The sequence below is a fragment of the Falco peregrinus genome, chromosome 6 (genome assembly GCF_023634155.1).
Source record: "Falco peregrinus isolate bFalPer1 chromosome 6, bFalPer1.pri, whole genome shotgun sequence".
NCBI classification, from domain to species: Eukaryota; Metazoa; Chordata; class Aves; order Falconiformes; family Falconidae; genus Falco; species Falco peregrinus.
The window spans coordinates 66533061-66557959 of NC_073726.1; the positions used below are offsets into that span (position 1 = coordinate 66533061).

General features: G+C 37.0%; 1 protein-coding gene across 2 annotated transcripts in view; it reads left to right on the plus strand.

The window, feature by feature from the left end:
- MTPN (myotrophin) overlaps positions 1 to 21097 on the plus strand; it is a 44375-nt gene extending 23278 nt beyond the window's left edge. For both annotated transcript variants that reach the window (XM_055808199.1, XM_005241781.4), the window contains 3 exons: positions 1472 to 1585; positions 2864 to 2947; positions 17867 to 21097. In XM_055808199.1, the coding sequence (XP_055664174.1) occupies positions 1472 to 1585; positions 2864 to 2947; positions 17867 to 17953 (285 nt within the window). In that variant the 3' untranslated portion in view covers positions 17954 to 21097. The remainder of the gene's footprint in view (positions 1 to 1471; positions 1586 to 2863; positions 2948 to 17866) is intronic.
- Positions 21098 to 24899: the final 3802 nt, after the last annotated feature.

Consider the following 24899-nt stretch of genomic DNA (forward strand, 5'->3'; position numbering starts at 1 on the left):
TCTTCAGTTAGTCATGTTGGAATTTTACATTATAAACTGTTGTACCGTGTTGGTAGCCCACATAGCTAAAAGCGCGGTGGACTTTGTTTAGAGGTACAATTTGTTGCTGTTCTGAAAATCATAGGTAAAACTGTCTTTTTCCTGATATCCAACATACTTCGGAAGCCATAGTCATACTTTTGGGTCAGTAACAGCAGTTGCAGAGTTATTTTCACTGTGCTACTTGCAGCTACTTTATTCTTCTCTGAAGCCAGAACCTTCAATAGTGTAAGAACTGGGTCCTGACCTCTGAGACCACAGAATGCACAGTGGTTTAGTTAAATGCTGTGGTGTTGCTTTGACTTTCAACAGAGTGTGTTATAAGAATTTAATATCCTGCTGCTAGGAGAGAATTCAGAGATCATCTTGTTGTTTGGCCAGTAGTATAAAACTGATAATACAGAACATTAGATGCAGAATAAGGTTTCCTTCTGACAGTCCTCCTTCCATTCTTAGAAGGGAGGTAATGTCTAGAAGATGTGTCAAACCCTCTATTCTGTGGACTTTCTAGAGATTTGGGGCAGGACTGAGAGAACTGCAGGGGCTCTAGAGAAGTATGAATTGGTGCTGCAGTTGTAATTCTTTTGATTGTTCTTCTGTGGAGATATGATGCTAAATTTAGCCGCTCCCTAAAATACTATTACTTGCACATACAAACAAGAAGGAACTCACTTACCACATAGCTTGTCAGTATTTGGTTTCCAGTACCACCTTGTCATTACTGAAGTGCAGCAAATCAGTTTATCCTTAGTTGCCCAACCTAAGGTGAAGAAATAAAGCTGATTAGGCACTCACTGAATTAAATTTTGTTTACGCCTTGAGAAAGGTCTTGATTCACTAGTATGAGTGGCATTAGAATACAGCTTCCTGTGTCCTGATTTGGTTGACTGTTCTCAGACTTTTGTGTCGTGTAGAATTATTGGGTGCTATTTATAAAACAGAATGGGCAGTTTCATAATTGGGTTTTTAATTATGGATGATCTGTATTCACTTGCTAATAGTTACGATGCTGACTTATTTCTATGCATCTGGTTTCTCAGTGTGTGAAACTTCAGTATGTGTAGAAGTAGGTAAAGTAACTTGGCCAGATAACTAGGGTCCCAGTTCAGGCAAAGAAGCAAAATGAGCAAAATGTGAGCATTTTTTTACAAGCTCTGATGGTATTTTTTTTAATAATACATGTTACCAAGTGCATTTGGGTACTCAATACACTTGATGCAGTGTGGAAGGAGGGACAAAGATTGTCTTACATTTTTAAATGCGTAGATGATGGGAAGGAAATCGAGCAACTTAATTTTCAGTTTTCTTGGGCAATGACTTAAATATTTTGATGGAACATTCTTCAGCATATTTGAAAGTGTTGGACTTTTTGTCCAAGCTCTTGGTGTGTTAGCTCTAAAATTTTGCTTATTAGATTATGTTTACATTGAAGGGTGAAGATGTCAACCGGACACTTGAAGGTGGGAGAAAGCCTCTTCACTATGCAGCAGACTGTGGACAGCTTGAGATTCTGGAATTTCTGCTATTGAAAGGAGCTGATATTAATGTATGTACCTCAATTTGCAAACAGATGTTAGGGTCTTCTGCCCCCACACACAGGGGATTGGTATAAGTGCTAAGGTTACTGAAGGACTTAGATTAAGAGAAAAAATTGGATGCACTTAATTTGTGGTGGGCTTCTAGAGGTTAGAAGCTTAAAATTATTTTTATTAAATGTTTTTATTCTTTTTGGACACACTAGGAAAAGCTGTTTGTAGCTATAAAAAGTTTAAACTTAATTTGACCATGTTTAGAAAAATAAATGGAGTCGTCACATCTGAATGAAGTTTACATGGAATACATACTATATATTTGTTGGAAGAGACTTCAGAAGGCAGTGCAATGCATCTTTGGCTAGAGTAGAATCAACTGTTGTTGGTGTGCCTTTTTTTTTTTGAGACTTTCTTACTTGTACAAATTTAGTCATGTTGCTGTATCTTGACAAGCATGGATCTTTTTGTGAAAAGACGTGCTGGGCTGTATTGGCACTTCAAAATAGTGTAGTTCTCCATAAAGTGAAGTTTCAAAATTTTTTAACCATATACCCCAAAAACTACGCTTTAGAATGCTTCTCTGAAAGTTTATGTGTAAAACCTCTTAGACTTAGTCCGTAACAAAATGGCTTGGATTTTTCCATTGGTGTCTGAAAAGACTGTCTCCCTCAGACGTCCTTCTACCTGGAGAGGAGTAAAAAATAGAGGGGAAAAGAACATTGCAGTTATTTCATTTCTTGTTCTTTCCAGGATTATAGTTTAGAGAAGACAGCCCAAATAATGTTTCAGCCAAAACTAGCTTCTGAAGTCAGACTGGCTGGGAAATGGAAGAATTAGGAGTAGTGTTTGTAAATTGGTCAAAATTTGTCAGCTGAAACCCCACAATTTCTACTATTGGCCTAAAAATAGATATATTTGTGTGTATATATACCTAGAATATATATTTATATATAGAAATAGAATATATATTTATATATAGAAATAGAATATATATTTATATATAGAAATAGAATATATATTTATATATAGAAATAGAATATATATTTATATATAGAAATAGAATATATATTTTTATATATATAGACCTAGAAGACTTATGGAAGAAACATCTTGCTGTTACCTTTTTTTTTTTTTTTTTAAACAATGACCATTCTTTTTACAAAGAAGAGTAAAACATCTTGAGGGAATAAGTTTCTGGATATTTTAAATCCTTACCTTCAGTTTTCTGTTGACAAAAATAATTCAAAAGTGAAACCTTTTAATGCTGTGTGAAATTGTGTCTCAATTTACAGGCTCCAGACAAACATAATATCACACCACTCCTATCAGCAGTCTATGAGGGCCATGTTTCCTGTGTGAAATTGCTTCTGTCAAAGGTGAGATACAAATGTTCAGAACAAGTTATCCGTTAGCAAAGTATATTACTATGATTATTAAAATAAGATTATAATGCTTGAGGTAAGTTCAGAACATCAAACGAATGCTGTTTATGTTGCTAAACCAGAGAGGTGTCGTGTCCTGCCAAGGAGGTAGGAGTGCCTCAGATTTGGTGACTCTGTTGGTTGGAATAGGATATACACAATATCTGAAGTCTGTAGGTAAACAAAGACTTTATTCCATAGTTAGGCTCGTTGGTAAACAATTGGCTAGTAGAAATGCTTATCAATCACCATGTGTATAAAGTTTTATGCCTTGTGTTACTTACCAGGAAAAGAGAAGCAGGGGAGGGATCACCAGTCCTGGGTCTAGCATCGGGCCTGCCAACGGGGTGTTTCTTGTAGGAGCACTCATCCGGAAGTCACTTCTTTTTTCTTATTCCCCCCCAAAATGGTACTTGTCTTCCTTTTTTTATTCTTATCCTTTAATGTGGACTACCTCTTACTTAAATCAGCTTTGCTTGCCATGTAAATTAGCACACATGCTTCTTTGGGGGGCGCAAGCAGGGCAAGTCCTTTGGCATTGAATTGAGCCCGTGGTTGGGATCTCCCCTTTCCACATTTATCTTCCCCCAGTTATTGCAGAAAACTTCGGACTCCGCTGCTTCTTGGCCCATTACCCATCCTTCAGCAGGCTATTCTCTCTTATCAGTCTTTAGTTCCTCTTCAGGGTCATACAAAGTAAACTTTTGTTTGATCTTGCAAGTGTTTGAGACCTTCCTTGGACAGGCTCAGGGAATCTCCACCCCCTGTTCTATTAACGATTTTCATCTCCTGCTGTTGTTCCCACCCTTCTGGGCTTTCCTTGGTGTTAAATTGATTGTTTTTTCCATTTGGTTGCCTACAAAAGGATACACTGATTATGGAGAAGATAGCTGAAGAAGAAAGTTCCAGGACTTTTGTAGTGTAGCAGTAGTAGTAGTGACCACTAAAAGTACTATGCGCTCCAGCTATAGAGCAATAAACAACAAATCAGGCAAGAAAAAAAATGTTATCCTTCATCAGACAGGGAGGAGTGGGATTTAGCTTTGGCAGCTGTTTAAGTGTTTCATGTGATGGAATCTCCACTGTGAAATTGCTCAGAGGTGTGGTTTCCCTCCTGCTTTTGCCAGATGACTGAAAACCCATCTGGGTTGGCAGAGTGTGGGGAAGTAAAAAGTAGGAAGACAAGTTTCTCTATTAATAGTGTTTGTAAATTTTGTCCTGGGGAGAATAAACTTGATCTGTTTCTGTTCTCCCTTTGATTTGTATTACAAAGGTGATCCATTTCACGAAGCAGTAGTTAATTCAGGCAATGTTTTGTCTCCATTCATATGTGCTCCTTCTTGTTAACACCTCACTTACATTGAAAAGAGGTTAACAGTGCGTTTTCAGTATATGAACAAATTTAAATAATTTGACCAAAGGATTTCATGCTGCGTAATGTTTCCATATGCCACTTCGAAGGTAAAGTTTCCGTTAACTGCCTTAATGATGCATGAATTGCACTTTTCTTCACTTCTCTGATCCTGTCTAATGTTAGTTATGCCTTTCTGTGAAGAAGTACTGTGTGGGTTAATTTAGGATTCAAGTGGTACATCCAACTTGCTTAAACTTGTTGTGAGGACTGATCCTTCATTTAGGATCATTATATACACATTACAAGAAAAGTTACCCTTTTGCCATGTTGTATTTCTCTCCATTTCTGTTCTGAAGTGTTTTGTGTTCTAAGTTGCTCAATTAATAAATAAGATTCCTCAAAACTTGAGTTCACACATGAATTGTCAGGCAGCTAGTAAGGGTTGTGCATTCATAGTAGTCTCTGTCAGCAAGGGCATTAAGGATTAAGGTCCTTCCTGAACCAGCTGTTTTTCACGCAGCTTGTGAGAATGTATTGATTTCTGTACTTGCTACAATTTCAATGGCATTGGTTAAGTTCAAGAGTCATAAAGATCAGGCAATATTACAAAGTGTGCAGAATGTTAAAGTAAACTTGGACTAGGAGATGCAGGAACATTTTTCTAACCTCAACTCAGTAGTTTGGGAAAGCCTATATTACTTTCAGGTTTCTTCATGCAGAGCTGAATGTTGTACTACATCTGATTGCTTCCATTCACATGGGCTAGCTGATGAAGTATTTATGAACTGAAACTTTGCTCATCAGCTCACTCTGAGGCAGATCGTATATTAAGAGATTGTTCTTTCTCTTAATACAATTATCCTAGGACCCTTGTTTGAACATCTGTTGTCACACAGTTTGTAACATCGTTTGATTTTCAATGTTCTTTGACAGCAGATACCTTGGAGTTTAGGTAGTTCCACCTTTGTTGAAAGTTTTAAAAATTACTGTTTAACTTTGTTCAGTGTTTTTCCTAGTTACTTTTGGAATGGGTATATTTTATTGTAACTCCAAATACAGGACAAATATTAAGAATGTCTCATGTTAGTGTATGTAAGTAATGGAACTGCAAATGAAAAAAAAAAAAAAGGACCAATCAATATATTTAAGATTTCTTCAAAGCTGTTCTTTGTTGCTTTTGAAATATTACACTTCTATTTACTGCTAAAAAGCTTCATTATTTTACATGTACCTACTTTCAGCTGCCTTCATTTACCCTGTTAGCTGATCTCTTGCATACATGGCCTCTGTCATAGCATATACCTTAAGCTTTTGGACTAAAGTCAGTAACCTCCTTAACGTAATTTAAACCGGAAAACAAAAATAACGAGTATTATTTTGTACTTTCATAAGTTCTGAGAACCGATTAACACAGTGATGCGTATCTCCTTAGTGTATGTGCATATTACAAATATAAAAAAGCTAGCAGTTTGATCAAGTTAAAATTTTGTAAGGAAGAAGAGATTGTTCTTCTTGATCTGATAAGATTAGATGTAATATAAATAATTGTTGGATGCAGTTGTTGATTTGGGAATTGAATTGTTTTAAGTTAACATTCTGTACTGCCTTCTAGTACTGTGAGTTGTGGGAATGTTCATAAACTTTTCATGTGAGACTCTTGAACTATTGAGAGGAGGAAGGTCATTCCAAGTAGTGTTTCAGACCTTAATTGAACATAAAATGCAGAAAATGTACCTTAATAAAAGTATCAATTATGAAAAAGGTTAGCTTAGTCAAGATGACACTGTAGGATTTTTGTAAACTCTGTTACTGAAGAAGATTCATTCATATGATGGAATAAGCTGTTTACTCCTTCACATGGTGTGACTGCAAAGCATTTTTTAAACATTCTTCCGCTGAAAGCAGTAAACGCATTAAAAATAATTGGGCGTAATTCACTTTCAGAGGGTAATAAATACATATAGAGACACTGAATCAAGATTCTAAGCTCTTAAACTGACTAGAGTTATTAGAATGGCCACTTGATCTTAAATTGAAGTAGTCTGGGCTGCTGCAAACCTGTGCTTTCTATTGTTGATACTGGTGATCATGCAGTTGCACAGTAAAACACAGCCGAGCTTCTTCAAAGCTCATGTTAGAAACACGTTACACTCATAAGGGCTTTACTTGAAAGACATTGGGGGACCTATCCTGGCTCTTATCAGTTCAGTCTCTACAAAAGTTTTCATGTACGCCACGTGACTTGGAATTTTCTGTAGATTATACTAATAGTTGAAGACATTACACCAACTGTTGTCCCTTAAAGCAACCATTTGTTTTATGGAATTTCAACTAACTTTCAACAGGACTTTCCTATGATAAAGCAGTTTGCTCTTAGTATTCCTCAGAAAGGACTGTTTCATTTTTCTTAGCTAATGCTTATCACACATGGAATTTGAATGCTGTGATGACGCTGTGTCTAAAATACAAATGACTTTTTTTGGAATAGTGAAGGCTGGTGGTTTATCTGGGAATCGCTGGCCATCCATATACAGCTGAACTGATAGAATCATAGAATCATTTAGTTCAGAAGAGACCCTTAAGATCACAGAGTACAACTGTAAACTGGCAAAGTCTACTGCTAAACCATGTTTCTAAATGCCATGTCTACGCACCTTTTTAAATACCTCCAGGGATGGTGATTCCACTACCTTCCTGAGCAGCCTGTTCAAATGCTTGACTATCTTTTTAGTGAAGACGGGCAGCCTGTTCAAATGCTTTGACTATCCTTTTAGTGAAGAATTTTTTCTTCGTATCTACTCTGAACCTCCCCAGATACTGAGGCCATTTCCTCTTCTCCTCTCATTTGTTACTCAGGAGAAGAGACCGTCACTCACCTGCAAGAGTTGAGGATTAGGATTTTTTTAGACATGTAGTTATGACATCTGAGCTACACAGCTTTTATGAATCCATTGAAATCTATCTAATCCACTGGATGTGATGTGTCAAACTGTCTTTTATATGCATTGCTCTTTTAGTGGTAAGGTGGGAGAAATGACATGACATAATTCTAATTCTATTCCCTATCACCCTTTTCAACAGAAGAGAATAAACACTATAAAGACAAGTAAAAAACCAGTTCTTCCATTGGTCTGGAGAGAAGATGCTCCTTTTCTCCTCAGAAGCTGTTATTAATTATAAAGCTGGTGGACCCATTTGGACTTATATAGAGCAAGAGTTGTTATGCTAATTCTATGCATTTATTGAACACACAGGTGACATTAACTGTGTTTTCCTTTCTTACCGAAAACTTAAGTGTTAGACTGTATTTGGACTGACAGCAGGAGGAGCAAGACTAAAGACATTGTTCTTACTCCTAAACTAGCTTTTTGTCCGATTGTTTTCTGAGAAGCAGTATAAAGCCAATTCCAACTTTCAAGTAGTGCTTCCAGCCATTCTTGCTATAGTCACAACCAGCTAACCTGTTCTTGTTCACTGGGGTTAGCAATGCATCAGAATCAAATGGCTTCACAGCTTCTGGGGAAGCAAGATTCCTCTGGGAGCTGACCATATGTGAAGTTTTATGTGAAGGCAGTAGAAGGAGAGATGTTTCAAATTCTCAAGAGCTCCCTGAAGCACTGATCTGGTTTGACAGTACCATAGCAGGGTGATACCTTGATAAGCACTCTGTCTCAGAAGCAGAATTTTCTATTTTATTCTGCAGTATTTGTTGGAATATGTTGAGGAAAAACTTAAATCAGGTTCAACCATATCTAGCATGCGGATTAAATAATTTTTAAAAAGCCTGGAAGGGATCCCAAGAGGTTATCTTCAAGTCATTTTTAAGAATGGCACTGTTGTAGAGTAGATGACTATCTGACTTGTCCTTGAAGGCTTTCTATCAGCCAACTTCAGTGTCTGCCATTCCTCAATGTATTCAACTTTCCATCATGCTGGTGTTCAAGTCTGGAATAGAACTGTACATTGTCAGGTCAAAATTATCACCACCATTCATTACCTGTGGCTAGGTTTGGTCAGCTGAGTAAAATTACTGTTGCTGGGAGAGTTGTTGTGTTGCATGCCTTATGTCTAAATCTTGTGGCTTTCAAGGACTTGAATGTTTATTAAGTTACATAAATGAGCTTCTTTCTGAAAATTCAAAAGATCTAACTATCAACCTTAATTCTGGAATAATTTCGTTCTGGGCATTCATGGCTGCATATCCTGGGATAGAGTTAATTTTCTTCTTAGTAGCTGGTGCAGTGCTGTGTTTTGGGTTTGGTGTGGGAACAAAGTTGATAGCGCACTCATGGTTTTGGTTGCTGCTGGGTGATGTTCATACCAAGTCAATGACTTTTTAGTTTCTCAGGCCCTGCTGGCGAGAGGGCTGGAGGGGCAGGGGAAATTGTGAGAGGACACAGCCAGGGCAGCTGACCCAAACTAGCCAAAGGGATATTGCATACCATATGATGTCATGCTCAGTATATAAACTGGGGGAAGAAGGAAGGGGGGACATCTGGTATTTACGGCGTTTGTCTTCCCAAGTAACTGTTATGCCTGATGGAGGCCAGTTTTCCTGGAGATGGCTGAACACCTGCCTGCTGATGGGAAGTAGCGAATGAATTCCTTATTTTGCTCTGTTTGCGTGTATGGCTTTTGCTTTACCTATTAAACTGTCTATCTCAGTTCATGAGTTTTCTCACTTTTACTTTTCCAATCCTCTCCCCTATCCTGTGGGGGGCAGGGGGGAGTGAGCGAGTGGCTTTGTGGTGCTTGGTTGCCAGCCAGGGTTAAACCATGACACTGTAGTAGGGAAATATAATTTAACTTGCAGCTGTCTGAAGAAACAAAGTGGAAAGGTGTGGTATATGATCTATAAATGGCCCTTTCCTTGGGCAATTTGAAGTATTCTATTATTAAATTAGCTTTTGAGGCTATAGTTTGACAAGACAAAACATTCAGTGGTCTGAGGAGTCTCTACACTATTACCAGTCCCCTAAAATGGATTTTGTATGGCAGCGTTTGGAAATGAGTGAGGAATCTAGCAAGACTTTACAAAAAAAAAACCACCTCGGTAGCCTTGTAAGGATTGATAAGGGTCTGTGGAGATGGAGGGTGACCTGATTAAGTAGGCATTGCCACTGGATGCTTTGTAACGTACAGCCAATGTGCAGTCACATTTAAATCTGCTCAGCCAAACACCTGAGCTGTCTTCAGAAGTTTAGTTTGTGGTGTCCTGTAGTGGTTTTAAATTAAAGTTCTGTTGTGGATTTAGCTCCTTGTGTTCGTTTACGGAATTCGAGAAATGCTGGTGCCAAATCAAGAGACAGAACGGAGGTATCATCAGTTTCACTTCAGCTGCTGCCTTGGAAATTTTTCTCAGTGCTTTTGCAATGTGACCTGCCTGTTCTAGAGGGTGGCCTCCTGGGTTTGATTACAGTTTTTGCAGATGTATGATAGAACCTAGTTTCTCTGTTTTACTGCTCACCTGATCTCTGTGTTGTTCCCTTGTAAATGGCAGGTGGTGTTTGCTTGTTTTCACGTACTAAATACTTGCTCAGCTGACTGTTCTGACAGTTTCTGTAGGAGATGAATGAATTTCAGATGAAATTTGAGAATAAGAGACATGGAGCGGATGGGAAGGATGAAGTCCCTTTAGCTAGCCCTGTAGTGTCCCTTATACCCACACTTGCTTTATACTATTAATTGCAAAGGCACAACTGGTCTGTTTCCCTTTATTACCATACTTCATGTTTATTCTTGAAGAACTGGGGAAAATATTTTGCAAGCCTGTTTGTCATCATCATTTTGAAAGCCTGGTTTGATTTTTACTAGTTTCAGTAAACTAAAGAAAGCACTAGCTATTGTCATTTGACAGCAGGTAGCTGAGATACTGTTGTATCTGAGGGATTAATGCAGCCTTACAACTTTTCTTCTATGAAAAAAAAAATAGTCAAGCTAAAGGTTATTTAGCCCTTGCATAACTTTTGCCACAGCTATATTCCTTCTGTTGTTTTTGTTTTGTTTCCATGCAAGTCTGAATCCCTTAGCTGTGCAGTATAAGGTCTGTGGAAAATTAAATTTGTCTAGAAGCTTATGTTGGGAGGGTGTCTGGAAGTACCTGATCACAGGGAATCATGTTGTCGGAATGCACAGTTTCATTGTCTGGGAAATGTACCTGTAATCAAATATATGCATTTTCTAAGAAAAAAAAGCTTATCATTGCTTCATTTTAGCAATGAAAATAAAAATATTAAAAACATTTACAAAGAAATAGGCAGGGCAAAATCTGAATACCAGTTCAGGTTAATAACAGTGGTTTTAACCTTTGTATGGGAAGTAACATTCAGCTGTAACTGCAGGTAGCATGAGACTTCAAGGAGGTGGGAAGCAAAATAGATGCTTGAAAAAAAGCTGTAGTTCCATGCTCAGAGGAGGGGTTTCACTGGTAGAAGTAAGAAAGTCTGGAATATTATACCTGCCAGAACAGAGTATACCGTGCTGCTATACCTCCCTTGTGCAGTTTCAGGGAACTGGAACTGATTACTTCTGGGTAAGTTTAGATTTAATAGATCTTATTCCCTGCCTCTTCCCTCCCACTACGCCCCTAAGAATGCATTAAATTCTGTTTTGCGTCAACTGTGGCTCCAAATTATGACATATTTAACATTTTCTAAACCAGCTGGTGATTCTGTAGAATTTGGCTGCATATTAAAACTGGAGCAACAGGAAAACTGCAGAACTCCTTCCATAATCTTGTCTGTGTTTTAACACTTTAGCTTTTCAAGTCACTGTCTCTGGAGGTGTATTAAGAGCTCCCCAAACCAAGTGATTTAGCTATTAAGTTTCTTCTTAGAATCCTGCAATCATTTAAAGTGTGATCTGTGAAAGGCAAGTAATCCCTTAACATTTGGTTTGACCTTGGAAAGTACATTCATTAAAAATGGTGAATTAAGTACTGAAAAAAAGAACCATCTGATGGAATTTTCTGGTAGGTTTTATAGGAAGTTTTTGAAATGTGATTTAAATATTCATTAGTGGTTGCAAATGAGTACTCCAGCAGTTTTAAGCAGTTATTTTGCAGCTTCAGAAAGCACACAGCTCTAGAATGTTGTTTTCACTCTGGTAAATCCTTTGTCCAGTATTGAAGTTGTTGACAGTGTTTTAGAGGGGAAAAAAAAAACCAAACCCAAAACCTGAGTCTTCACCCATTAGAATGGTTGGATAGATTTGATCCCCAATATTTTGCATTTTTTTCTATTCATGAAGCATAGTAAAAAACATTTTGTTGAATTACAGTTTTATGATTAAAGTACTTTGAACTGTAGCTTCACATATTACAATAATGTCTGTTGGTATTCAAGTTTAGACACTTTTTCCAATATGAAAAAAAAGATATAATCAACATACAGTTACATTGCATAAGTAAACCAACTTGCATTGTTCAAAACAAAGTGAAATAGTTATAAGACTTTGCTCTCATAATTACAGTGCATGCACAGGATAACTGAAAAACACCTAATGTAAATCTTCCAAAGGAGTTTCTCAAAAGGGCCTTTATTACATGCTTTCTTCTGAAGTTATCATTTCAGTGAGTTTCCTGATGCCTTGTTTAGATATTCTAATTTTGGAATCAGTAATGCTCAGTTTGATTTATTACATAAGAAACTTAAATGTAGTTTTAAAACTTCAAAAATTGAGATTACAGTTGATCGAGTGGTTTCAAGCACTGCTATTGTGCTAATCGTAGTGATCAACCACAATCAATTACTGCCATGATTTTCACAGATTGGATTCATTAAATGGTTTTCAACATAGCACAGTTGTGGCCATCTCTGGTGGTTCAGGTCTGCCCAATATGAACTAAACTAAAACATCGATAATGTGACAATTTAAAGTTAAAGATTAAAACCAAAGTTTTTGTTGGCATGTTTAAAATGTTCAAGGAGTGTCACTCCTTCCAGATCTATAAGCTCCAATGCTGGTCTGAAATCACAAAGTTGTTATAAAACTGTAAAACATTTAAGTGTGTGTGTGGGGGGGGGGGGGGGCGGAATTAAATGTGAGGTTTTACACTTGAAACTTTTCTGTACATTAGAGAAGACTTTACCTTCCATTTGGGCACAAGATTTTGATGTTTAGATTAACAAACAGCTGCTACATGTATGCTAGATCAGCCTCCAAAAAGCTTAATTAACCTACAGTTACCTGTAGGTAATATACAGTGTCATATTAATTCTTAAAAATTGAAAGACTCAGGTACTGAAATAAACAATGGGTGAAGATGGTTTTTACTGTCATCAACAAGGGATAGGTGAATTTAATAGAGTAGAATGAGTTAAATCTTAAGGTGTTATGGCTACCAGAAGTAGTGTAAATGCTCTAAGTCAGAGTTGAGACAAGCTTTTCTAATAAACACTCTTTTTGGTCAGGCTAGAAATCAAAATACCGTATCCTTTAAAACATACCTTTTGAAGAATTCATGTTGCCTATTCCTATAGAACTGCCCTTTTTAATAATTCTTCCTTTTTAAACTATCAAGTCTTACCAATACAGTATATAGCCTAGAAATAGTTCTGGGAATTTGTAGGATATTTTTCAAGTTTATGAAAGTGTGTGTAATATTATACCACGGACATCACCATGAGCACACCTATGGAGGCTGTGATGCCTAAAACTGCTCTATCAGTGTCTCAGTTTCAGTTGAAAATGTTTTGCTCTCACTTACTGTAATAGATGAAAGTAACTACAGTTGGTCTAAAGAGCATTTCCTGCTTAAAGTTCAGAGGTAGGGCTTGTCCTACTACTACATAAACAGAAGTTATTCCTTTTTATTAATCTTAAAAATATTTTTCTAGGAATTTGAGGTATATTAAAATTGTCTTTATAATTTTAAACAGTGAAGTTGTTTGCAGCATGTTGTGACCTCAAAATGAAGCAGAATTGACCGATCTTTTGTTCATTTTTTTCACCTCTGTCTTTTCAGAACTATTAATAATGTTAAGTAACATAATAGTGGACCATATTCTACTACTGGGGAGAAAATTAATTTTTAGTAGCTTTTGACAAAGTCTGAACTGAATTGTCTTCCAAAACACCAAAGTTTTATTTTGCTCATCTTATGTGCCAGCCTTCTACAGAATAACAGATTAAGTAATGAGTACTAAAAACTGGACTGAAGCAACATCACTGTATTTCAGTTTGCTTTTAGCTTCTTCAGGAATAGCAGATTTAAGGGATGCCTATTTGAAAAGCAAAAATATACAAAATTCAAATTGTTCAATGTTTTTCTTTAAGAATCTTGTTTTTGAGATTGTAATTTAAATTAGTGTAGAAGCCACTGCGATGTTACAATAAACAAACTGTTTTGAATGCTTCTAATGGAGGATGAGGTTTGTTGCAAAAGATTTGACAAATCACACCCATTTGTTCAGTTTTCAAGATAGTTCTGGGTTTTTTAGATTTTAAATATCTAATGCAATTTGATCTCTGCTTTTTACTAAAAATGTGTTAAAAAATATCCTATTGAGTTAGGCAATTTAGCACTTTTTTTTTTTCCACCTCTGACAGTGGCAGAAGGGATGACATTTGGGAAGGGATGTGAGTATGAGCACTTCTGCTCACCTATTCCCCTCATTCATAGTTGTATTAGGGACTTCAGAGGTACGCATATCTATCCCCTTTAAGAAATGTTATAATTTGTTGTGCCTGAATTCATCCATATCCTTTTTTGAACAAACGGACATCTGCCTTCATAGTTTCATCTGGCAACTCATTCTGAGTACCAATCTTCTACCAGCTTAACTAAGTGCCCTCAGTTCCAGTTTCACAGGGTTTGGTGACAGCTCTGCATTGCCTTTGCTGCCTTCATGTTTTGGGGTTGCTGTTTGTTGGTTTTTTCCCCCTGAACTGCAGTGTTACCCTAGCAGCTATTTTACTGCCTTCAGAGCATATTTAATGCTTGTGATTTGCTCAGTGGCGTAAGAGGGCAGACATTCTTGTTTGTTATCACCCTGCCAAGGAAAGAAGAGTTTATATGTATTTCTGTGTGTAATTTAAGAAAACAACATAAATGCAAACATAATCTGTTAATACTTTTTATTCTGAGGAAGTAGAGAATACTGTAGAATCATCATACTTCTATAACTTTTCATTAAACTTGCTTCCAGGCAGTGTTGTACTTCTGAAAATTAAAGTCCTATTGACCTGAACTTTATTATTTCTTCTCATTATATTAAATGCAGGCAGAAATCTTTCAGCCTAGCTAAGGGGCCGTTCTCCTAATTTATTAACACAGAGTTTATTAAACGGTGTCCTCCTTAGGTAATCATGACCCTCTTATCCTACATTCAGTAAAGCTGTTTTAGAAAGTCAGGACTTGCATATCTGTAACTTTTCTGAAGTACAAATGTGCATGAGGGTGGAAAGCAGTCCTATGTCTAAATTAGCTGCAGTAACTTTAAAGTATGAAGAGAACTTTTAACAGTTACATTTTTTATACCCAAAATGCTGGTACGTTGGTGGAGAGGTTTATAAGTTCTTTAAACTCTGATTCAAGATGAATACAGTTGGTCAGTTACTGCATAGTTCCATTTTCCTTCAAGTCTGAGTTCCTTCGGGTTTTCTGAGCTTAACATCAAAGAACAGCTTTGAAGCCCTTTGATTTCCATATGGATTCTAATTTGAGAGTGCTATCTAAGCAGTAGAAACAACCAACACCTGCAAAAGAAGCCATTACTTCTTTCATGGTTGCCTTTCTTCTAGGACAGCCAAGATGGCAACTGTTAAAATACCTGTTAAATCTCAGTTGTGTTTTTTTCAGGAGAAAAAAAATAAATGTTTCACAAGCGGTGAGTTTCAGTGGTTTCAGCCTAAGTGTGTGTTTACAATGTCACTTCTTAGGAACAGAATGATTCAGCTCATGTTCATGCTGAGTAGAACAGTGATACTGCAGTGTGGAGCCTACTGTTTGGGATGAGGATGTTACATGGTAACAGGAGAGATGTAAATGTTAGGCTTGCACCTGTCCTGGAGTGAATTTGTTGCATGTGCACTAAATGTTTTGTATGTGTTCTGCTTCCTGAAAGGTACTAGAGAAAATGAGCTGCTTGGAAGGAGTTACTGCAATTATAAATATTCCCCTCTAAATTCTTTACTGGAGTTCCCAATATAATTTCATTTTCTCAGGCTCTTTCCCTGATAGCAGAAGCATGTCTCCCTGCCCCCACAGCTGACTGCCACCAAACACAGCCTTAGAAACCACTGTAAACACATCTTTTTAGAATGGCAGATTACTTGTGAATATTCAGGTGTTTGAGGGAGATATTTTATGATGTGAAAAGTAGTATTGGTAGCAGATCATAGCAATTTGGGGTTGAGTGCACCCTCAGCAAGTTTGATGACACCAATCTGTGTGGTGTGGTCGACACAGTGGAGGGAAGGGATGCTGTCTAGCGGGACCTCGACAGACTTGAGAGGTGGGCCCATGCAAACCTCATGAAGTTCAACAAGGCCAATTGCAAGGTTCTGCACATGATTTTTGGGGCAATCCCAAGCACAAATACAGGCTGGGCAGAGAATGTATCGAGAGCAGCCCTGAAGAGAAAGACTTGGGGGTCTTGGTTGATAAGCTCAACATGGCCTGGCAATATAAGCTTGCAGCCTAGAATATGGTCAGCTTTTTGGGCTACATCGAAAGAAGCCTGGCCAGCCGTTCAAGGGAGGTGATTCTCCCCATCTACCCACTCTCTCATGAGACCCCACCTGTAGTACTGCATGCAGCTCTGGGGCCCCCAGCATATGGACATGGAGCTGTTGGAGCAAGTCCATTCGAGGGCCACAAAAATTATCAGAGGTAGGCTGAGACAGTTAAGAGTTCTTCAGCCTGGAGAAGAGAAGGCTCTGGGGAGCCCTTATGGCAGCCTTCTGGTAGCTCAAGGGGGCCTACAAGAAAGCTGGAGAGGGACTTTGTACAAGGGCATGTAGTGATAGGCCAAGAGGTAATGGCTTTAAGCTGAAAGAGATTAGATACAAGGAAGAAATTCTTTACAATGAAGGTGGTGAGGCAGTGGAACAGACTTCCAAGAGAAGTGGATGCCCCATCCCTGGAAGTGTTCAAGGCCAGGTTGGATGGGGCTTTGAACAACCTGGTCTAGTGGAAGCTGGAACTAGATGATCTTTAAGGTCCCTTCCAACCCAAACCATTCTATGATTCATTCTAATATCAGATCCAGTTTATTAGATTTTTGGAAACAGTTACAATGGGAAGCATATTAGGCTGAGAGTTGTCTTGGGAACAGACGTGGTAGTACGTATGGAAATTTAGTGGGGCTTTAGTGTATAATATTTTATCAGTAAAGAACCTCTGGAAGTTCTAGGTCCATTATGTTCTTAAAAAGCGATTGGGTGTCCTTAATAGTAACTATTAATCTGTGCACTTCCTTGTAGTGTGAGAAAGGATTTGTACTTCTTCTACAGAGGGTTTATACATAAAGACAAATCTCTGTAGTACATGCTCTTGAAAAAGTGTGTCTTGTACCCACAGTCTTTTTTCCTGTCATTTTGATTGAGCAAATACACATATTTAAAAGGTCTTACACTTGCCTATCTTCTCAAGAAAAGTTGTTCTGGAGTCTAACCTTATTTTCAGGAAACATCTCTCTATTTCTGTAGTCAGTCCTGTGTTCTCTAATAATTTTTATCCCTTTACCCTATTTACAATCTAATCTGGGTTTTCCTTTTTAGGTATATGACTGCACAGTGCTCAAACATGAGTAGCTAATCACTCTCTGCTTCTCTTCTTCTGCTGTCCTTCCATAATCCTAGCACAGGCTGTGTTTGTGCTTGCTATTCTGCACTTTGTCTAGTTGGTGCATTTCTGTTATCCTCTATACTTCTGTTATCTCCCTATTCTGTTTTGTTGCCTCTTAGTTGTATGCATAGTTCATTCAAAACAAACTTTATCAGTTTTGGACTTGGAGTGATTTCATGGTTTGGTGGTGGTTATTATGTATGTAGCAATAGGGATTTTTTCAAAATGGGAGAGAAGCACAATCCTAGATGGATGTAGTCTTTTATGATATAGAAAGAAAATAGTATGATTTTATATTTTTAATAGAATAATAAGTAAGCACTTCCAGATGTTAACTGTCTAATTTAGCATGTGAAAAAGCTTTTTGCACCACAGATTTCGTCAAGTGCGTAACGCTGAATTCTTGCATTCATAAGAGTAAAACCAAACAAAAATCCTTCTGTTTCTATCCAAGATTAATTGATAATTTGTTGATATTGCAACTTGCTGTGTGACAAAAGTTATGTGACTTTTTATTTCTAATTGTAAAGTTTGAAACTTCGATTAGCTGCATGCCAGATAGTTTTGTACATGAATCTTGGCGGTTTAGTTTCTAAATGAAAACAATGCACTGCACTAGAAAGCCGTATGTAATTAATATAACTATCCAAGGTAAATAACTGTTGTGACACACTTAATACTAATACAGCCTGGCCTTGTGAATTGACAGTCCTTCTCAATGTCTTTACAGGGTGCTGATAAGACTGTGAAAGGCCCAGATGGACTAACTGCCTTTGAAGCCACTGACAACCAGGCAATCAAAACTCTTCTTCAGTGACGGATGGACTGATATCTTAAATGCCTCTCTTGTGGCCTCACACTGCTGCCTGTCTGTCACTCTTTGCATCTTCCAGCTTCTTCAGCTAAATACTCTGGGGGGGAGGGAAATTCTTCATGAATCAGACTAGTTAGGGGCTTGTATCAAAGATAATCTGTTTGGAGAGGGTTGAAAACTATTAGGAACAGTGTTCCTGTAGCACTTCTTGTCAGTGCACAATCTCTTCCCATTTCTCACGAAAATGGAAGAAGGAAGACAGACCATGATCTTGAATTTTTGGCTTGTAAACCTCCTAGGTTAGTACTAAGATTTTTGTTGAAAGATTCCTTTAGATGGAAGTACTGTGCTATGTACCTGAAACTAATTGTGAAGGAGACAATAGTCCCATGCTATTAGTGTCTGCCATAATCTGAAGTGTAGTAATGTAGGTGGCTGGGTTGCTTTTCTCTCTTCTCTCTCAGCAGGTAGCTTTATTCTTATTCTGCCTAAAGCTTTTGTTGCAGTTTTGAGGACTTTTGATACTAGTTATTGGAGCTGTTCTTTATATTGACTAATTGGATGTCACACTAATGTTTTCCTGACTCAAGTAAACCAGGAAAGATCAGTTGAGGCATTGTGGTGTTACACTCCAGAATATCTGCCAAGGTACTTTTGGATTTTTTTCCCATATTTGTTCTAGTCCAGGGCAGACATTTTAAGCAACTGTTCTTGAGAGAGTTCAAAATGTCACTGTAGTTATTTCCAAAAGGATTGTAAGATAGAATTTCTTTACTTAGTGTCATAAAATTTAGACATGTGCAAAAGCTACAGGCTGGTACACAAGGATAATGAAGTCAGATTTGGACATTCATGTTAGGTGAATATTGATGCTGAACTTTTCTGGTAAACTTTAAAGATACATGTCAGCTTTCTAAGTTTGCGTGGTAGGAACAGGAAGACGTACAAGTAGAAGTCTTGCTCTAACTACCGGAGGAAAGAACCCAAACTTTTAATTCTGCATATCTTTGAATTGGCGTTTTATTGTTGGCTGAAAGAACCTCTTAAAGTTCATTAAGGCATGGAGCTTGTTGTGAAAATTCCCAGTGCAACCATACTACATTATCCATGGACTTTTAGATAAGATTTGCTGTACCAGTAAGTATGACAGTACTATGACAGCCTTGATAATTCATGGGAAGGTATTAAATGATGTTGTAGGGATTCTGTCACATCTTACAGTCCTCAGGAATGTCTGAACTTCTGGGTTTCATCTTGAAAATTTTCATTAGACTGCTGATTCACCCAAAATTGAATAACAAGTTTTATAACAGAAAAGTGTATACCACAAACTGTACATCTTCCTCTTTTTTGAATACAGATTTCAAACTTTCTGATAGCGTACAGAATACAGAAAACAAATGTATATAATGTCTCATGCTGAATTCTTAAACAAAAGTAGCTGGTATTATTTTGATATCGCTGTTGAAAGTGAGAAGTTACATAGAAGTAGGCTAGTGACTACCACTCATATTTAATGGAGACTTAGTTTTACTTGAATCATATGTTGCATATTATGATTGAATGTCTCAGCTATAAAAAGCCTTGCGTTTAAACTGTAAAATGAGAGCAGAAACTGATTTACGTGTACACATTCCATAAGAAAAGCAATGGAGAAAACAATCAACTCTGGCCATGAACTGTATAGTGCAATTACTATTTGCTTCTTGGAGATGAGTGGCAAGGAAGAGCAGAAGGGTTGGAAATCGGTGATAAATCAGTCGGTGAGCTGCTGATAAAAGAACAAGCATGTTTGGTGAACAGGGCTTTTAATGACTATTTAAAGAGAACTGTTTAATCTTATCTCTGATCAGTGCTGGATTGTCATGTCATTGTAACAGTGTGAACACAGACTATAGGTTTAATTCTTTATTCAGCTATGAAAGTAACAATCTTTGGCATAAATTTGCCTCCGTATTATGCTACTAAATACTTAGCTATTGAAATACTAGTCTAGAAAACTGCAATCTGTTCTTATGTGGAAAACTTGATTATTCAAGTTTTTTGTGTTAATTAGTGTCGAGTTGTCTGGCCGTAGTGCTTTTGGATTTTTTGGGGTTTTTCCTCTGCATTCTTTCCTGCCCTGCCCTTCAACTCTCATTGACTCTCAATCAACTGAGCATTATAGTAAATGAACATCGTCTTTGTACTAACTCTTCTGGTGATTCACTGAGGCAATTTTGCCTCCCTTTTTCTACAATTATGTAGACACCTGATTTTTTCTTACTTCACTTGAAAAAAAAAAATGCAGACTTCAGTGAGACAAGTGTTAATTTGGCTGTAATATATACCCAAGCTGCCTTTTGAGATAGTTAAAAGATGGCATTTAATGTTTGGCTCATAAAGAAGAAATACTTTTTTGCTTTTTGCACTACTTAAGAGGTAATTGATCATTTTGCCCAGGATTAAAAAAAAAGTAATGATAAAAGCTTATGCTTTTTTAGTTGTCTAGAAACTGGGCTTGTTCATTTCTTCCCTTCTTGTTAGCTATATTATGGAAAAATTAATGGGTGGCTGCCTCTGTCTTTGAGTAGGTCCTAACTAGATGAAAATACCAAACCATAAATCATTTTATATTCTATAAACAGAACTTAATACTTTCTCAGACTGGAATCTCATATACTTGGAAATCTACTCTGTTCTTAAACCTTTCTCTTTGAAATTTGTGCTCAATAAGTTATAACCTGAAGTATATTTTGAATTTAATACCCTCTGCTCCTTTTTCTTAAGGGGAGCAAATGGGAAAAGAAATATGATAATCAAATGGAACTCTATCCTTTAACATAAGATTGAATTATTTGTAGAAGAGGCTGGTAAGAATGGAGTGTCCTAGGCAAGCAATTGCAGTGTTGCATGCGAAATTTCAAAATGAACTTGTCTTAATTATATTTTGTAAATGGATAAACAATCATCTTTCTACGCAGTGACAGAAGAAAACTAGTGCTCTGTGCATTTTGATATTTGACTTCCTCTTTTCACCATTGTTAACTGTTTTGACACAGTTGGGTTCATCATTATCATGGTTCATAGACATCAGAATGCTAAATGATACTGTATTTTTAAGTTTGTGTTGCAAGAATGAATGGAATAAACTTGAATTGTGCGATATGAGAATGTAGAGTTTTATTTCCCTCTGCTCCAGTTTTGTTTTGGTTTTTTAATCTCTGGCTACAACTTTATATTTGTCTGGAAGGCATCTAAGCTCCAGCTCATATGTACAGTGATTAAAATGTTCAGATACTTATAAGACTTAAATGTGGAATGGAAGCTGCTTTGAGAACTAAATATATGAAGTTGTTTTGGGTTTTTTAATTAATCCATTTAAAAGAGGTTTGGATTAATTCTGTGGTCTTTCAGTTTGCATTTCCTGCTGAAATGGTAATGCATAATGTTGAAGATCTCTTATTCATGTTAAATTCCAAGACAGTCTGTAGAGAGAGGGATCATCCTCCCGTTACCTGTGAAAACTAAAGGAATTTATTTTCTCCTTTACTTAATCAAAGAAATTGAATCAGTTATTTACAGAAGGCACAGTTGAAATAAATAAAATTGTATAGAAAACTGTATTCATTATTCCTGTTGCATCTTTACAATGACTTTGTCAGGACGACTTCTTATAACTTTGCTTGTCCATAGAAATTTAAATCCAATTGCTTGAATTGTTTGATATGATTTGTTTTAAAATATACACTTTTAAAGAAAAGTACAGGAAAGTGTTGTGTCAAAGTGGGAAAATATAAATATAGGGAAAAAATTCAAAAGAAACTTGATCTGTTTTTCTGTGCTAAACTTCGAAAACATGGACTTCTAATGCTGTACGCACAACCTTTCAGTCAATTATTGGAGAAAAGGACATGTTCATACCAAAGCAGTTCAAATAGTGTGATCACCAGTGGCAACTCATGTGTGTGCTTCAGTGCCTGTGTGTTCATCTTACTGGGTGGGGGTTTTTGTGGTTTGTTTTGTGTTGGTTTTTTGTTTGAGAAAATACTAGCTAAGATTCAGAATGAAGATTTCTTTCACTCACGTTCCTCAGTGACTGGCTAGCCAAACTCATCTATACATGTAAAAACTCTTCCTAGTATTTTTCTATGGCTTATCTTTTGGAATGGAATTCTCAGCTCCCTTCCAAAAGGAAGTTGGCCCAAGAAAGCAATTTTTTCAATTGAATCACTTGGTTGTTTCTCTCAATTTTGAGAAAATTGCATTCTCAAAGCTCTCTTCTAAATTGTGGTTTACTTATCTGATGTCTTGGAACAGGTTTCAACTAAGTCATGCCACAAACTTGCTAGATGAGTTACCTGGAAAGCACTTTTTCTTGCAGTATCTTAAAAGGCTTCAAAAGCACCTAGTGTTTGCCTGCTTGGGAGGTGAATGATGATTTTTTTTTTTTTTTTTTTTTTTTCCCTAGGAGCAGCATTGCTGTCTCCCTGCCTTAGCAGTCAAAACAATGTTTCTAATAATTTTAAACTATGAAAAGTTGCATTTAGGTACCATTGCTTGCTATTCTGATTAATGTTAATTCAGAGTGCATCTGTACTTTTCAGTATGGGAAAATAAGAGTTTGCATTTTCCATGTCATTTTGCAACATTTCAAAATTAAGAATAGAGGCTTTCTTTTTCATGCACTGAGGTTCATCTTATGGCCATTAAAGTTGAGAGGCAGGACAGTGTGCCAAAACCACAATAGACTGTCTCAATTCATCTATCAAACTTCATTAAAGGAAAAATTCTTACAGTTGTCTCAAACTGAGTGTAAATTTCAAGGATCCAAACCTCGGTCTCGAAAATAATGTCATAACCTACAATATATTCAAGTTTATATATATAAAGTTATTTACCTTTTAACATTCCTTTGTATGTGTTTATTTTCCTATAACTGAAAGTAATTCCTCAGTGCATTCAAAAGAAGCCTCACTTTGTTCACCAAAGCTTTTGTTCCAAAGTAAAAGAAAACATTTTTTAGAAACTGTTTTGGGAGTTTGGAGGTGGGATGTCTTGAAAAGTGTGTAGCTTTTCATGGAAATTGTTGTACTTCCTCTTTCTTTTTGTAATACACTGGTAATTAAGAAATGTAGCCTTTTATTTAAAGAGTAGCAGGATATTGTGACAAAAAAAAAAATCCAACTACCCATTTCTTTTTTATTTATTTTCATGGAAAACCAAGAAATATGTTCCAGGTTGACACAAAATGTTTGGTGGTTTGTTTTTTTTCCCCCCAACTTCTCAGTGCAGCCACCAAACCAGATCGGTATTTGCATGTCCCTGTGTAATGGTTCAACTTGGTTTCTCTTTAGTGGTGATATCTGTGGGAGAGCTGCATGATGTCCTAGGCTTTTGGAGTGTCCTAACAGCTTCATGCTACAGTCCACTGTAGCACAGGGCAGATGGAGAAGTTTCATTAGGGCTGTGGTAAAGACAGATACCTGAACGGAGTTGTTACTGCCTAATTGAGTTTCTGCAATGTAGAAGACTTCTCAATCTCTTAGCATGCAGGGCGCGAGGGTAGTGGCCATTATTAAAGACTATTAAACAGTAATTTGTCATTATACTGGATGAGCTGTAGTCATCATAGCATGGTAGCCTTCTAGAAAGAGCAAAAAATATCTATGGTTCCCAAAGTATTTCCCAAAGTTTATTCCTGTCACTTGTGTGTGTATATATATTATTTTTTTTAATTTGTCTTGCATGTGCTTTAGGAAGCCTCCTAAACCAAGAATGCTTTTAAGTTTTCTTTCATTGCTCCTTTGCAAAAAGTAAATCCCTGTTGTAAAAGGTAAAGTTACAGTTTTATCTCTTATGTCATTTTGAAATAAAAAATGTAGTCTGTGTGTTCTTATCTATTCTAAAAGAAAATGTGTGCTGAAAGATACATCCCAACTATACTTTTGACAAATTGCTGTGAAAATCTAGTCCTACACCTGATACCAGTATCTACACGTGGACACATCCTGAACAGTAGGCATAAATATAATACGGGAAGAAATAGTTAAGTTTTTGAGGCATTGGATGAGGTGTGGTTAGAACTGGGATCACTACAACAGCAACAGATGCATTCTATGAGTATGCACAGACCTCTTTGTATTTCGCTTCTCAATAGGAAAACTTAATGTCTTTTATTGTGCACTTAGCTTGTAAGATGATTGAAGGATTATCTCTTTGGACCTGACACACCTTAAAGGTGTGGGGGGGGGTTGTGTGTTTTGCAGTCAGTGTCAGTACTGTTCTCAAAAGCACAGAAGAGTTTATTTAATGAGAGATTAAACAGATGGGAAGCACACCAATTTCTAGTGTCGGAGGCTTAAAATGTAAGAACGAAACCCAAGCTTATAAATTAATGAAATTTCTGAAGATAGCTATAAATTGAAATATTTACAAAGCCATATTAAACAATAACTTGAAAGAAAAAAGACCTAGCCTACAGTAATAAAGCTGCATAACCTGTATACTTAATAAGGATGTACTTCTAAGGCTTTGTTCTTACTGTAAAGCACTGAATATATATTGGCCATTCTCTTTTGTCAGTTTAAAAAAAAAATATTTGGCATTTAGCCGATGGTTGCTTTGGGGGAAGAAAAATCCCTTGTTCCCAATTTGCAAAGTTCAGAGGTTGGGATTGAGGGGTTGGGGTTTTTACTGTCAGAGGTGAGATTTGCAGAGATGTGCAGAGTGAAATGTACTAGGAATTAATGCCAAAATCTCCCTGAGTGGTTTCTAACAATCATGTTCTGTCAACTGTATTTGTTCTTCACCTGCCAGGGCTGACCTGTGACAGGTGCTGCTGTTCTCTCATCCTTATCTACCCTTCCTGAATGCACAGCTTTCAAAAGCTCTACTTTAGCCCCATCTTGGCTTTCTCTTTTTAATAGGTGGCGAGAAAGTAAGCAGAGAACTTGTTCGTAGATGTTAC